At 46.3% G+C, this 16,293-nt stretch overlaps 1 protein-coding gene across 2 annotated transcripts; it reads left to right on the forward strand.

The window, feature by feature from the left end:
- Positions 1-4,674: 4,674 nt before the first annotated feature.
- Positions 4,675-16,034, forward strand: PLK3 (polo like kinase 3). Of its 2 annotated transcripts, none has more exons than XM_073544416.1 (15): positions 4,675-4,868; positions 6,525-6,632; positions 7,028-7,144; positions 7,954-8,083; positions 8,165-8,252; positions 8,413-8,508; positions 9,029-9,227; positions 9,317-9,443; positions 10,081-10,190; positions 11,286-11,412; positions 11,541-11,624; positions 11,705-11,867; positions 12,121-12,250; positions 12,962-13,072; positions 14,064-16,034. In XM_073544416.1, the coding sequence occupies exons 1-15, from the start codon at positions 4,710-4,712 to the stop codon at positions 14,256-14,258; spliced, it is 1,944 nt and encodes a 647-aa protein (XP_073400517.1). In that variant the 5' UTR covers positions 4,675-4,709; the 3' UTR covers positions 14,259-16,034. The 2 variants fall into 2 exon arrangements, with proteins under 2 accessions (XP_073400517.1, XP_073400518.1); XM_073544417.1 differs by having other exon boundaries at positions 11,289-11,412.
- Positions 16,035-16,293: the final 259 nt, after the last annotated feature.

Below are 16,293 nucleotides of genomic sequence, written 5' to 3' on the forward strand. Positions count from 1 at the left end.
TGAGATGCGAGCCTCGTGCGAGTTTCTCACAAGTGTGACCCCGGCCTTAGGGTGCTTTCACACTGCGTTTTGGCAGTTTGGTCCAAGTTTCACCACTTTTTTTCTTGTAAGTAGAAAAAAAGTTTCTCCACCTTCTCCTATTTAAGAGTCCATAAATATTGGACCGGACTCGGACCCACGGATCTATTGGTGTGCACTGCAGATTCTGAAGGGACACTTGGATCAGTATAGGACAAGTCTCCACGAATTTGCGCAGAACGCTTGGTCTGCGAAAAATCATGAACATTAATTGACCCCATCATAGGTGTGGTAACTAGCAGGTATGCAGGATGCAGTGACGAGAAGGAGGCAGAACAAGGGTTTAACTTAAGTTTTATATATATAGATATAGGTTTAAAGCTGACAACAAGTTTTCCACGCAGGGAAGTAAAACACAAATACACAATCTCACACAGAATAAACAATACGGGGCGGGAGGTGACCGTTGTGCAGTCACGGTCTGGGAACCTAAGGACTCTTGGGGGCTAAACGGGGGAACGAACAACGGAGAGTCACTTATCGGTCTCAGACGTCCTGCAGAGTTGGTGTACAAAAGATGTCCTGGCGGCGCCTCAGTCGACGTGTCCAGCTGAGGAAGCGTTGCCGGAGGGTCTGGAATTCCTTGCGCTCCGGTAACGCGGGGTGTACACGGGCCCCCCCTAGCTCTCCTGATGCCGGGCCTTCCGCAGTGGGGAGCGGAGCAGGAGGGGGCAGCGGGTCCCGGTGTGGAGGCCGCAGCCGCGGCATGGAGCAGAGCAGAGGCGGCCGCGGGTCTTGGTGTGGAGCAGAGGCAGCCGCGGATCCCGGTGTGGAGGCCGCAGCCGCGGCATGGAGCAGAGCAGAGGCGGCCGCGGGTCTTGGTGTGGAGCAGAGGCAGCCACGGATCCCGGTGTGGAGGCCGCAGCTGTGGTGTGGAGCAGAGCAGAGGCAGCCGCGGATCCCGGTGACGGGGTTGATGGTGGTGAGCGGGCTGCTCGCGGGGAAGGTCCGTCCAATGCACGGGTGGCGCTGGGCCTGAGGGTGCACCGCGGCCCGCGTTCTGCAGTGGCTCGGGAAGAGGCTTCTGCTCTGGGCACGTAGTCGGGGCCTTGCCCTCGGTCAGGTCAGGTGAGGTCTCTCCTCTCTCGAAAGTGCTGACTCACGTCTGAGGCGAGAGGTCCGCTCGGCTCCTCCCTCCTATGTCTTGTCTCTCTTCCCGCCCAGTGTCTCTTGTTTACCCCCACTGCTCGTCTTACAGTTGACCTGCCCCCTTTTTGCCTGGTCAAAGGTTGGTCCTGGCCTGTAATCGTACCCCCCGGGGAACACAGGTGACAGCCCCCTTAGTTCCTGCCCAGAAACATGGTCGGTCCTCTTTCCTGGACCCACTCCCCTACATAGGAACGAGAGCTATCAGTGAAAAACACGGACAGCACTCGCGTGCAAAAAACTGACGTGAATGAGCCCTAACAAATGGCCTTCATGGACCTCCCGTTCCGTTTTGTGTATTACCTACTGTTTGGAGTTTACAGCTTGTATGCAGACATATTTGAGTCCATAGTTTCAGGCACGCCCCCACCAAAAACCTCCTTGTGTAACCCAATTCTGCAGTCATGCATTTCTCTTTTTCACCCCTGTTCCTACTGATCTATCGAAGATCGGTTGTAAGGTCATTTGCACATTTGTTGCCTGCTGGAGGTCATTTTGCAGGGCTCTGGCAGTGCTCCTTCTGTTCCTCCTTGCACAAAGGCAGAGGTAGTGGTCCTGCTGCTGGGTTGTTTCCCTCCTACGGCCCCCTCCATGTCTCCTGGTGTACTGGCCTGGTTCCTGGTAGCGCCTCCAGCCTCTGGACAGTATGCTGACAGACACAGCAAACCTTCTTGTCACAGCTCTCACTGATGTGCCATCCTGGATGAGCAGCACTACCTGAGCCACTTGTGTGGGTTGTAGAGTCCGTCTCATGCTACCACGAGTGTGAAAGCACAGCCAACATTCAAAAGTGCCCAAAACTATCAGCCAGAAAGCATTGGTACAGAGATGTGGTCTGTGGTCCCCACCTGCAGAACCACTCCTTTATTGAGTGTGTCTCGATAATTGCCAATAATTTCCATCTGTTGTCTATTCCATTTGCACAACAGCATGTGAAATTGATTGTCAATCAGTGTTGCTTCCTAAGTGGACAGTTTGATTTCACAGAAGTTTGATTTACTTGGAGTTGTATTCTGTTGTTTAAGTGTTCCCTTTATTTTTTTGAGCAGTATAAATACTGCTATAAGGCTGATGCAGGTACTATATACTGCTATAAGGCTGATGCAGGCACTATATACTGCTATAAGGCTGGTGCAGGCACTATATACTGCTGTAAGGTTGGTGCAGGCACTATATACTGCTATAAGGCTGGTGCAGGTACTATATATAGCTATAAGGCTGGTGCAGGCACTATATACTGCTGTAAGGCTGGTACAGGTACTATATACTGCTGTAAGGCTGGTGCAGGCACTATGTACTGCTATAAGGCTGGTGCAGACACTATATACTGCTGTAAGGCTGGTACAGGTACTATATACTGCTGTAAGGCTGGTGCAGGTACTATATACTGATATAAGGCTGGTGCAGGTACTATATACTGATATAAGGCTGGTGCAGGTACTATATACTGCTGTAAGGCTGGTGCAGGTACTATATACTGCTGTAAGGCTGGTGCAGGTACTATATACTGATATAAGGCTGGTGCAGGTACTATATACTGATATAAGGCTGGTACAGGTACTATATACTGCTGTAAGGCTGGTGCAGGTACTATATACTGATATAAGGCTGGTGCAGGTACTATATACTGCTATAAGGCTGGTGCAGACACTATATACTGCTGTAAGGCTGGTGCAGGTACTATATACTGATATAAGGCTGGTGCAGGTACTATATACTGATATAAGGCTGGTACAGGTACTATATACTGCTGTAAGGCTGGTGCAGGTACTATATACTGATATAAGGCTGGTACAGGTACTATATACTGATATAAGGCTGGTGCAGGTACTATATACTGATATAAGGCTGGTGCAGGTACTATATACTGCTGTAAGGCTGGTGCAGGTACTATATACTGATATAAGGCTGGTGCAGGTACTATATACTGCTATAAGGCTGGTGCAGACACTATATACTGCTGTAAGGCTGGTGCAGGTACTATATACTGATATAAGGCTGGTGCAGGTACTATATACTGATATAAGGCTGGTACAGGTACTATATACTGATATAAGGCTGGTGCAGGTACTATATATAGCTATAAGGCTGGTGCAGGTACTATATACTGCTGTAAGGCTGGTGCAGGTACTATATACTGATATAAGGCTGGTACAGGTACTATATACTGCTGTAAGGCTGGTGCAGGTACTATATACTGATATAAGGCTGGTACAGGTACTATATACTGCTGTAAGGCTGGTGCAGGTACTATATACTGATATAAGGCTGGTACAGGTACTATATACTGCTGTAAGGCTGGTGCAGGTACTATATACTGCTATAAGGCTGGTACAGGTACTATATACTGCTGTAAGGCTGGTGCAGGTACTATATACTGATATAAGGCTGGTACAGGTACTATATACTGATATAAGGCTGGTACAGGTACTATATACTGATATAAGGCTGGTGCAGGTACTATATATAGCTATAAGGCTGGTGCAGACACTATATACTGCTGTAAGGCTGGTGCAGGTACTATATACTGATATAAGGCTGGTGCAGGTACTATATACTGATATAAGGCTGGTACAGGTACTATATACTGCTGTAAGGCTGGTGCAGGTACTATATACTGATATAAGGCTGGTACAGGTACTATATACTGATATAAGGCTGGTGCAGGTACTATATACTGATATAAGGCTGGTGCAGGTACTATATACTGCTGTAAGGCTGGTGCAGGTACTATATACTGATATAAGGCTGGTGCAGGTACTATATACTGCTATAAGGCTGGTGCAGGTACTATATACTGATATAAGGCTGGTGCAGGTACTATATACTGCTGTAAGGCTGGTGCAGGTACTATATACTGCTATAAGGCTGGTACAGGTACTATATACTGCTGTAAGGCTGGTGCAGGTACTATATACTGATATAAGGCTGGTACAGGTACTATATACTGATATAAGGCTGGTACAGGTACTATATACTGATATAAGGCTGGTGCAGGTACTATATATAGCTATAAGGCTGGTGCAGGTACTATATACTGCTGTAAGGCTGGTGCAGGTACTATATACTGATATAAGGCTGGTACAGGTACTATATACTGATATAAGGCTGGTGCAGGTACTATATATAGCTATAAGGCTGGTGCAGGTACTATATACTGCTATAAGGCTGGTGCAGACACTATATACTGCTGTAAGGCTGGTACAGGTACTATATACTGCTGTAAGGCTGGTGCAGGCACTATGTACTGCTATAAGGCTGGTGCAGACACACGGGCTATACTATACACCGCTGTTCTAGTAGGGGGCGTGTCTGTTAGCCGCCGGTAGGCGGGGCAGATTGGAGCAGGAGGAAGGAGGAGACACGTGGCTTTTCCTCGCACCCGCCCTTCAAGCTGCGCGCATGCGCCTGACGTCACGCTCTCATTCATAAAAGCTGTAGGCAGGGGTCCGGCGCAGAGGAGCTGCGGGCGGTGGGGATGAGAGATGGAGGCGGCCTGCTATGTCCAGACCCAGGCGTACCCCAGCGCTCTTCTGGCGACCCCCAAACCAGAGTCCCCCAGACCTGGACAGCCAGCACCCTGCAAGCTCATTACCGACCCCCTGACCGGACGGAGCTATACGCGGGGCAGGACCCTGGGCAAGGTGAGGAGCGGCCGCGGGCTGGGACTGGTGACAGAGTTGTCTGACAGCAACAAATAACATTACTGGTAAAAATCTATAATCTCGTGCCTCTGTACAGGATATAAACGCACCCTACTGCGTGTGAATGGGGGCCACTGAGCTGAGTCTTGCTGTGTTTTTCTCACAACTACGAAATTTACTACAATATTTTTTTTTTTTTTTTTTTTTTTAAATCTTCCTTATTGGATCATTGTTTCCAGCACAATTCTTACCCCCAGTGTAGTGAGTGACCCCCCCCCCTATATTCTGGCCGAGGTCAGTGGCAGCTGATAAAGATGGGGTGACCTCCCCCATGTTTCCATTATGTCTGACTGGTGTAGAACCACAAGTCCCAGAATATCTTAACGGTTACCTTGTGTGTGTGTGTTTTTTTTTTTTTTTTTTTTTTTTTTTTTCTCGTAACATATTTTGCCCTCTGGTAACTGCCTCTTGTCACATCCCCTGTGTATATCTGATGTCATGGCGCTGGTTCTGGCTGTGGCCTCATCCACTGGTGATGGCTCTGGAATATCAATGTGCCCCTGCAGGAGCGTGTGGAGCCCCCCGGGTGGTGTGCCGCTCTCTGCAGTATGTTGCGTTGTCATGTAATATTGCAGTATTCTGTACAGTCACCCTGTATTGTGTGCCTGGTGCTGGTGGCACGCTGCCCTGTGTGCCTTCTGCACCCTGCCTGGAATTGTTCTGCTGTTTCTGCAGGGATTCTAGACAGTGATGGACATATCACTGGTGCATCTTGTGTGCCCAAGAGGTAAGGGGTCCCCTACTACACCCCCCCCCCCCCCCCCCCAAAGTAGATAACATTGTGCACTATGATGAGCTATTGGGCCCATCTGATCGTACCCAGGGGCTCCTCTATGGGGACTGGCACAGTGTGCAGCAGGCACTGACACTTCTTGAATTGGTGACGTTCTGAGTCACGGCCTTTCCCTGGATATGATTCCTCTATATCGGAATCTGATTTATGCAGTATTCACCCTTTGCGTCCATTGTCTTCTGCTCGTTGCAATGTTATGGTTTCCTGGGCACCTACTGAGATTTATCATTTTAAAGGGCTGGGCAGCTATTTCTGATCTCTAATGTGGAAGAAGTGAAGTTCTGCATTTCCCCCCCCCTGTAATCTGTGCTCTGCAGCGGTTAATGGACTGAGCAGCTATTATGGGTGCGTTGTCTGCAGGCATCCTCCATTATTGCCTCTGCAAACACTATATAATCATTTATAGAAGGATGGTGGGTGGGGGGGGAGTCTATAAATGTCTCATGTAGAGGAAGCTCTAAGATCACAGGCTGTTATTTTAAGCTCTGTCATTGATTATCAGTCAGGACAGGGTGGATCCATGCTGTGAATCAGGCTGGCAGCTCATCCACATCCTTCCTTGGCTGATAAGTGCTATAAGGAGCTCATCACTTCAGGGTCGTAGGACCACAAGACCTAAAATGTGGGATGACTGTAGGATGAGATGTTCTGCAGCTTCCTATTAGCTTATTGCAGCTTTCAAAGATCTGCTTGCTGTTAATGAACAGAAGTTTGGACACATTCTTGGTGCATTGCTTCACCCTGATCTCTCCTAAGTTTAATATAAAAAAATTAAATATATATATATTTTTTTACCTTTTCAGGGGGGATTTGCTCGATGCTATGAAATGACCGAGGTTTCCACTAATAAAACCTACGCTGTGAAAGTCATTCCACACAGCCGTGTGGCCAAACCTCATCAGCGGGAAAAGGTGAGTGACACAGATGCCCAGCGCCAATGTGGAGAATGGTTCTAAACCTGTGTGTATCTATGGGCTGCCTTGTGACCTGCGAGGGGTTAATGGCATAATGGTCTGGATGCGGGGCCCAGCCCTGGTCTCATAGGCTTTTAAGAAGCCCGACTTTGCCAGTTCTGCAATTAAAGGACATGAGGCTTTTGTTTTCTGGGATGTTCAAAGAAATCCATGGACTTTAAAACGTCATAATTTGTTTGTTCCGGCCGGACACTCCTGTGGGTGGGAGTGCGGCTCCATTACCCTCCCATTTTCTCACTGCAGTGAGAAATATTCATATTCTGAACTTGGTCAACTGTAAAATTCCTTTGAAATGTTTCTAGTTTTTGATAAACTTTATATTCTCTCTGCAGATTGTGAATGAAATCGACCTTCACCGGCAGCTTTATCACAAACACGTTGTGAAGTTCTCCCACCATTTTGAAGACTCTGACAACATTTACATCTTCCTGGAGCTTTGCAGCCGCAAAGTAAGTTTTGGCTTTAGAAAGTGGTCCTTGTCATCTTCGCTACATCTGGTCTCCCGCAGAGACTGCGTGGTGCGCTTTTTTGTTTCGGTGGCTGCTTTGTGCTCCGGTCATGGAAGGTTTATTCAGCGCTGTCGTCGGCTTCATTCATATGCACCGAGGCAGCTGTCAGCTTTGTACAGAGTAGTCAGACTGCTGCGAGAGATCTGTTCTAGAATTGCCCCTTTGTGCAGGTTACATTTACACAACCCCCTGCCCCTGTGGAAATATGTAACCTAAGCTGAGTTCCAGCCAAATGCAGCCAGCTGTACATCCTGGCCCCGACTGCAGCTGCTCTGAAGGCTCTTTGTAGTGAAGACTCCAAAAATAAATCCCAGCTTTTCTGTGGCCCCTGGGTCTCCCCAGACACAATACAGATGTTGGGAGTACAAAGCCGCCTGCTGTAACCGCTGATTCACGGTGCTCCATGCTACTGCTGGCTAATGCCTAGAGATTGGCAAAAGCAGGAGGGGATGTTGGAAATGGGTGGGGGGCTGCAGTGCAATGGACCCGACCCTCCGGACTATGTAAGTTTAGTAGCCTTCTTTGATGGATTCTTCCCGAGCAATAATGAGACTTTAGAACCATAATGCCACAGCTTTACTATATAACAGGATATAGACTGTCATGAATGTTTCCAGATACTTTGTATCTCCAAGTCATTGTTTCCAGCTGGCTTTTTGCACAGAGCGAAGATTGTTTGCCTCTGGGGCTCCATAATTTTGAGGCTTAGCTTTTTAACTGCAATGTGTTTGATCTTTGCTTTTTTGCAGTCTCTTGCACATATCTGGAAGGCACGTCATACGCTGCTGGAACCCGAGGTCCGGTATTACCTGAAGCAGATAATCTCTGGTCTCAAGTACCTGCACATGCGAGGAATCATTCACCGGGACCTAAAATTAGGTAAGTTGTGTCTCTGCAGATGTAGCAGCGTCTGCTGTGGATATTACTAATTTTTTATTTATTTATTTTTTTTTGCTACAGGAAACTTTTTCATCAATGAGAGCATGGAGCTGAAAGTTGGAGACTTCGGGTTGGCAGCAAGGCTGGAGCCCCCAGAACAGAGGAAGAAGTGAGTAGTTGTGGGGGCACAAAATGCAAACTACTATATTGGCAGGGTGGGTTGCTATGAATTGGATTAACATCACACATGGTCTGGGGAATGTTCCTGGGCTTATTCTTTTGACTGCCATGTAAATATTTAACTTTTTATTCTCTTGTCTCCTTCCTAGAACAATCTGCGGGACCCCAAATTACTTGGCCCCTGAAGTTCTCCATAGACACGGTCATGGCCCAGAGTCGGACATCTGGTCTCTGGGATGTGTCATGTAGGTTTATTTTCCTCTTTAACACTTTACACACTTTAAAAATAAACTTAAAGGAAAATGTAAGCTTGTGATAGTCATCCTGGAGCAGCGCGTGGGTTCAGCCTCACGCTGTGGTGGAACGATCTTGTTTATCTCCAGCTGCATTTCTTGTTTGGCGTCACACAGGAAACCTGTGGCATCGCCGTATAACTGATGTTGTGCTGCTCTGCTTCCGGGCGTTACAAATATGGCGAGTGTAGTGTGCCCGCCTCGTCCCTGGCAGGAGACTTAAGGTTTCCCCAAGTGTTCATCCATAAGCGTCACTTGTATCGTATGCTGACACTTATACTAATTACTAGGGAATGGGTGTTCCTAATGTCAGTCCCCTGTGGTTTAATTGACTTGTTTTATCTTCTGTGTAATATGGAACTTGCTTTTTGACATCAGTAAAAATATCAGATTGGAGATGCCAGTGTGTCTATAAATGTCTGCATTGTGCATGGTATAAATGGCCTTATGAAATGACCCTTGTTCCCTCCAGGTACACACTACTTTGTGGCACTCCACCCTTTGAGACCGCAGACTTAAAGGAGACTTATCGCTGTATTAAGCAGGTGAAGTACACCTTGCCAGCTTGCCTCTCGTCCTCTGCCAAACAGCTTATCCTGGGGATCTTGAAGCGCACTCCAAGCGAGCGGCTGACACTTGACCAGATCACTGAGCATGAATTCTTCTCCAAGGTGCATCCCCCCCCCCCCCCCCCCGATACACTTTATATGGGATCTTTTATTTCCCCTGTCGGTAGATTAACCCTTCTGTTCTTGTTCAGGGTTACACCCCAGAGAAGTTGCCACCAAGTAGCTGTGTCATGGTCCCGGATCTGCACCCGCCCAACCCTGCCAAGAGCCTCCTCACAAAAGTTGCCAAGAGTTTGTTTGGAAAAGGAAAGTCAAAAGGTAACAAAAGTGGACTCTAACCTGTGCATTCAGTGACAGAACACCCTGGCTTTCAGCCACTATTTCCTTTGATGTAGGCTAACTACTGCCTCAGAGTTGGCTTCTGACAAAGAACTATACTTTTTATGCAGCTCTGTATAGTCCAAATTCCTGCATCCCTGCTAATTGGCTGTGTAAAGGAGTTGCATCTGCCTCCTGTTAACATGACCTTTACCTTTTTTGGACTCAAATTTTTTGCACATTAAATTTTTTTTTTTCATGCCTTAAAGAGGTTATCCAGAGCCACTCACTTTTGTGTTAGAATTTACTGGTGCAATTGAGGTTACAACCAGCACAATTACGCACCATCAAGGGGTATTGTGCACCTGTTGTAACCTAATGAACGTAGTCCCTGCTGATCATGCACTCATCTTGTCATCACCACTCGTTTCTGATGTGAAAGTGATCAGCTCTGCAGATCACTGATAACTCCTAGTAAAAATAAAGGGGCCCTCTTCCCAAGTCACTGGAGCACTGTAAATCTGTAATGCTGATCTTGCAGGAATTTTGATTAATTTCTAGACTCTGGCACATTCAGCAGTTCTTCAGGTCTTTGTCTGACATCTGTGTGTGTTTTTTTTTTTTTTTTTTTTTGCAGCAAAGAATGGCTCATCTGATGAGAAGGATGAAATATCTAAACTGGTGACGGGTCTGGTGAAAACTTCCATCTGCCGACAGCTCAGCTATAAAACTGTGGAAGGAAATGAGGTAAGGGGCAAAAGCTGAGAACTTTAATAGGTTTGTAGCCATTGATGGCTAAGTATCTAGCTACACCTAGATCTACGTTCTGACTGGAATGGAGGGATAGATATTACATGGATAAGACTGTTTCTATACATTTCATGAAAGGGGTTGTCCTGAGTCTATAGTTGATTGTTTTCGGCTGGGGTCCAACCACTGGGACTTGCACCGATTTTTATTCCTGTTTAGATCAGCAGAACGCTGTATTCTTTTTTTCCAGTATAGGTTCTGGTCAGCGTTGGACCTGCTGCTGTACTTTATAACTGCAATTTAAAAAAAAAAAAAAAATCCCAATCTGGTGGTTGGACACCACTAATCTTCAAGTTATTACTGGATAAACCCTCTAAGGAGCCTTTTTCAGACTTTTTGGTCTAAATCTTCTTTGGACTTGAGCAAAGGCCCCGTCACACTAAGCGATGCACCAGTGATCCCAACAACAATATGACCCAGTCGGGATCGCTGGTGCATCACTAAGTGGTCGCTAGTGAGCTGCAAGACCGGCAGCTCTCACTAGCTATGTAGCGACGCAGCAGCGGTTGTTACTTACCTGTCAGACGCGGCGATGAAGACATCCTCCCGCCCACGTCCACGCGTTGCTCGTCAGCGCCAGCAGGAAGCGGCTGATGAGAAACTGCCCAGGACGTTCTCACGCGATCAGCCATAACCAGCGGGGGAGCCGGTCAGAGGTAAGTATCACACATAGCGATATCGCTAGCAATATCGCTGCTGTGTCACAATCGGTGACACTTTAGCAATATTGCTTAGTGTGACGGGGCCTTTACTGCAAGTTGGTCTGCAGAACCCAATTTTAGGGTGCATTATCTGGCTTCTGGATAAGAGCTGCCTCTTAGCTGACGGCATCCACAACTTTTCACTAGCTGATCTGACTTCACAAGGTCATCTGCAAGGATGTACTGGCCTGGACCCAGTTCTGTAAATCTTTGCAGCAACCCCAGTGCAGGTATCCATGGCTCAATGAGCAGCCGTGTCTAAGCTCCTTTATGAGACTTTTATATTTTGGCCTCTATCACTCTGCTGACCCAATGCCCTGTCTCCTACCAGCAGGCGGCCGCTCCAGTCACTGGTCATGCCCTCAGCAGCAGCTGCAGCCCAGTAGAGTCCCTGACAGAAGAGGCTTCAGGGAAATCTGTCTCCAGATCGATCCGTGGGAGCCTGGTCAGTAGTGATGGTAAGGGACACGTCTCATCTCTTCTGTAGTGGCTCTTGATTGTGTAATCTCTAGTTTGATCATGGCTTCTAGTCTGATCATGGCTGACTTTTTTTTTTTTTTTTTTTTTCCCCTGTTCTTCCTGACAGGTCTGGAAGACTGTGTCACTGCATCTGGCGTTATGGAGACTGCTCTAGAAGTCCTGAAAAACTGCATATCCTCCATGCCCATAGGTGAATATCCCAATTCTGTAGAACGCTGCCTGTCAAGAACTCTTGACTAGTTGATTATAATGGTCCCATTGTTTTCGCAGGTGAAGGGAAACCAACCCCCCTCTCCAAATATGAAGACTTCATGTGGGTGTCAAAGTGGGTAGACTATTCCAACAAGTATGGCTTCGGTTACCAGTTATCCAATAGAAGCATCGGTGTTCTCTTCAACAACGGCACCCACATGGTTCTACCAGCCAGTCGTAGGTACGGATCGGACTCTTCTCTACTTAATCATTGTGGTGGTACTGGATCTTGGACCCTGCCTCAAACTTGTGTCCCTTTTCCCTAAATTATACAATCTATTACTGAATGCTTCTGATGAGCCTGGTGCCACAGTACAATAGGTCTCCTCTATAGTTCACTTACAATTGGGTGCAGCCTGGACGAGCCCTTGAAATACTGTTGGCTACCACTTATCTGGGAATGGTGTTAATCATCTGATTCTTTCCTGCCATAGAAATGTCCACTACAACCTGACAAACAGCCGCCACTTTGTGTTCCCGACCTCTGCCGTCCCAGAGCAGCTCCAGGGTCAAATGAGCATTTTGCAATATTTTGCCACGTACATGGAGAAGAACCTCATGAAGGTGAGTTTTGGTGAGGTAGCAGGATGTGGTGTCTGATCGTTGGTCTACGTAGGAGTATTTGAATGCTCATTTGCATTTCAAATTAAACATTTACGTGACAGGTGTCAGAACAAATGCAAAACTTTTCACCTGAGCTTTTCCTTTGCATCATCTTCCAGTCTACAATCCTTTATCAAGTAACGCTGTGTTTTCTTGCTCGCTGACTTCTTCCATGAAAATATATACTATTGCTTTGTGAATACTGCATACATTACACAATGTATCACTGAATCTATTTATGATGCATATAATTAATTGTCCTAGATTAACAAAGGTAATGGTGGTGAATTGAGACACCAGAATTGCACTTTATGGAGTGCAGCGACCCATGCAAAAAATACACTTTGGTCACTTGTGTATTTAAAGTCAGGAAGGTGTTATTTTGGATGGCACACTCCTCCATTGGATGATGCCTACAGTCAATCTCCAGTAATGTCTTAAGGTGTGGTTATTAACGGTTAACCAGTCGAGGGTTCTTTCCTCATGTTGGCGGTTTCTAGTGTTCATAGGTCAAGAATGTAACTGACATAACCAGTTGTGAGGATCCAGTGGGAAGTATGGGCTGGAAGCTGCTCTCGCCCCATCCTTGCTCGCTTCTTTCTATACTTGAGTCACTGCAATTCCTCAATCTTCTGGCTGTAACTGACTCCTTACAAATTCCTGTGTCTGCAGGGAGGGGATCTGCCGTGTCAGGACGAGGGGTGCCGGCCGCTGCTGCTGCTTCTCCAGTGGGTGAAGACTGAACATGCCCTGCTGATGCTCTTCAACAACGGCACCCTGCAGGTGAGGACCCCAAGTATACTGTATACCCCCCCATGGTTACTGCTACTTGTGTTTTGCCTTGGGGTGCAATCCTTCTCATTCTCCCCAAGGTTTTTGCACTGAAATTGCCAACAAAACACTCAGGAAAAACGAAGATATTCACTTCTTTGTAAAAGCTATGTACTTATCTGCAACTTTTATCCTCATCAGGTTTCCAAAGATTCAAGCAGTTAAGTCAGGTTTCCCCAACTCAAGTCCTCAAGGCCCACCAACAGATCATGTTTTCAGGATTTCCTTTGTATTGCACAGGTGAAGCAATTATCACCTTAGCAATACAAAGGAAATCATGAAAACATGATCTGTTGGTGGTGGGCCTTGAGGACTGGAGTTGGGGAACCCTGGGTTAAGTGACCTGACCTGTCCATTATTCAGGTGTTTTCTGCTTGGAAGACTCGTACTTTATGATAAGTCAATCAGAACACTTAAATCTGCATTTTTTTATTTTTTTATTTTTTTTTTTTTTTTCTTGTTTTTAAAAGACCTTAAAGTGCTCAAGTACCTTCCCAAAAAAGATGCGTTAGGTATACAAAACTCCAAAGAAAAGTGGATCCTGGAGCATCTTTAGTTTTTGACCCTATGAAATGTGCACTTTACTAAATAGTTTGGTACAATGAATCAGTGAGGGCTAAATGTTTCTCCAGCATCATTGTACTAGTACATTAAGATCCCACCTAGCACTAAAGCTGGCCATACATGTGACACCTCTGAATGTCTACCTGGTTTGGCGTAATATGCATGACTGCCTTAATCTTGCAAAAATCTGTTTGTAGGACCATTGCTGCCATTCTCCGTCCTCAAACAGTTCCTTTAATATAGTGATAAACTTAACAAATGTGAGGGTTTTTCCTTGTAAGATTAAGCCATACACATGACTGCACAGTAACGGGTGATCTCTGCTCATTGGAGATTTCTCGGTGCTGTTCTGGTACTGATCAATACTTTATACACTCAGGTGAACTTCTACAACGATCACACGAAGCTCATCCTCAGCAAACCTCAGGACGTCTACCTGCTCACCTACATCAACCGTGACCGCAGCTCCCAGACCTTCCTTCTCAGCTCCCTTGTGGAAAGCGGTTGCACCTCAGACATGTACCACCGCCTAAAGTACACTCTGAAGCTTCTAGAGCAGAAATCTGAATCCTAAATCTTGCCTCCATATCTCATCCTTCATGCCATTCCCTGCTCTTAACACAGCGACAGCTGGATTTATCTGCCGGGTGTATGGGGCAGAGTCTTTATCTGGAGGACTGGACCCTGGGACTGTACAATCCAAGGCTCCTCAGAGCTTTTTGGTGCTTGAAATATGAAATCTGTAGCGACATTCTTGAAGTTGCCTTCACATGACTTGATTCACAATGATCCGGCAGTGGCTGGTCCTGCACAGATCACCCGGTGTGACAATATAAGGTTATGGGATACACGCGGTTTCCCCAGTTTACTGCAGGCATTTGTTTGATCTCGTGACGGGCGGATTGTGGATACAGGACGCTCCTGGCAAAAGTTATCTGATCAGTGGATTTGGCAGCTCGCTTACTGTATTAAGCTCAACGCTAGAGGATTAAGCAGATTTGCACTGGGGACATTAAGCTGCTGACTTGCTACCTTGTTTTAATACTGCTTTTTAAAAACAAAAAAAAGCCCATCCATCAGGGTGTTGCTGATGCAAAACAAGCAGCTGCTGGGGGCTACCTTGTTCAGACCCTGTAAGGGTCACAAATGGGTGACCCTGTCCCCATCTGCTCCACCATGAGCTGCCAGCAATGGTGCAATATAGATCAGTTATTGATTGTCCTCGGTTGCAACAATGTATCCCCCTGTGACGAACTGAAACGTTACGATCTTAGAGCATCAAGCTAAATCTTCCATGCTGGGATCCAGAATGTCCACTTGATGCCATGTGTCATCTTGTGAGACTTGGCCCCTTGTCTGATCTTGTTGATCTGCCATGTGGAGATGAGCAAATTGGATCGCAAGATCCAGGGGCCAGGACTCTGTGGCTGTTACACTGGAGCCCTGCAAGTCTTCTAGCTGCCAGCATCTGGTAAAACATCCTTGCGGCACAAGCCGGCTAATTGGAAAAGCTGCAGATGCTGACAGGTAGGCGGCTGACTGCATCGCTCCCGTTCAATAGCAACAGAATGCAGAATCCCAGATCAGCAAAGTTATTTGCCAATCTCTACTGCCATCTCATGCCAGGGGGTTCTCCTTCCATAAATGCCCATGTCTGACAACCTGTAGCTCTGCTCCTGCTTTTGCAAACAGACCAATGACTTAATCCCCAAATGTTAAAGAACTGCATGGGGAAGTCCTAATAGATGCAGGTCAGAGTTACATTTACTAACGTCAATGGTTCCCCCCCCCCCCCCCTCCTCACTTAATGCACTACATTACCAAAGGCTTCTTTGATTTTTGTCAACTTTGCTGTTGTAAGCAAAAATATGAGGAATCCTCATTTCTCACTAAATCGTAACACGCCCATCTGCTTTTTCTTTTGACTTCTACCAAAGACCCTCTTGACTCTGAACCCTGAGCTCTGTATAGAAGGCATTTTTATACAGAGCTCACTACTATCACAGCAATTTAATGTCCTCTCCCACCTGCCACCTGTACACCCCACGTGTTTCTTATACGCTACATATCGGAGTCTGGTTCCACTTTCCCAAAGCGGAGGTCTGCGGAGTTCAGGCTGCTACTTGAAAATTGTCTTGGTTTCACAGTACGGGCCCCCACGAGAACAGTGAGGGCCCCGATACTGTTTTTGTTCTTCCATTGCATAATGTTTATTTATGTTTTATTTATAAAGAATGTATTTATTTTTAATGTATTTTTTTTCTTAGATTTACATTAATCAAAGCAAAAGTTAAAATAAAGTTTTATACAAAAACAACAAATAAAAAATTGATCTGAAAACTGCAGAAAATTTGTTCTGGTTCATTTTAGAGATGTATAACCAACCAATCTATAGCGTGCCTGGCTGGATTTGTTTGTCTTGGTGATCTGTAGAAATGATGGATCCAGAGAATGGGCTGGGATTTGTTATTCAGCGTTGTCAATATGGTAAAGGATTACTCTTAATTTGGTAAGTCCAAACAATGGACTTGTGTCATTCTCTGCATTAATCTGATCCTCTGTCTACTGTAGATGTAAGGTGTGAGCAAAATGAGATCAGAAATATGGAA

Source organism: Dendrobates tinctorius, unplaced genomic scaffold (assembly GCF_039654945.1).
Source record: "Dendrobates tinctorius isolate UK_male_01 unplaced genomic scaffold, ASM3965494v1 ptg000138l, whole genome shotgun sequence".
In the NCBI taxonomy this organism is placed as follows: domain Eukaryota; kingdom Metazoa; phylum Chordata; class Amphibia; order Anura; family Dendrobatidae; genus Dendrobates; species Dendrobates tinctorius.

Excerpts from the sequence above, each read along its gene's own strand:
- PLK3 (XM_073544416.1), top strand. The coding sequence starts at position 4,710 with ATGGAGGCGGCCTGCTATGTCCAGACCCAGGCGTACCCCAGCGCTCTT. Across the intron at positions 6,633-7,027 it reads AACCTCATCAGCGGGAAAAG|ATTGTGAATGAAATCGACCT; the intron begins GTGAGTGACACA and ends TTCTCTCTGCAG. Across the intron at positions 11,413-11,540 it reads GAGCCTGGTCAGTAGTGATG|GTCTGGAAGACTGTGTCACT; the intron begins GTAAGGGACACG and ends TCTTCCTGACAG.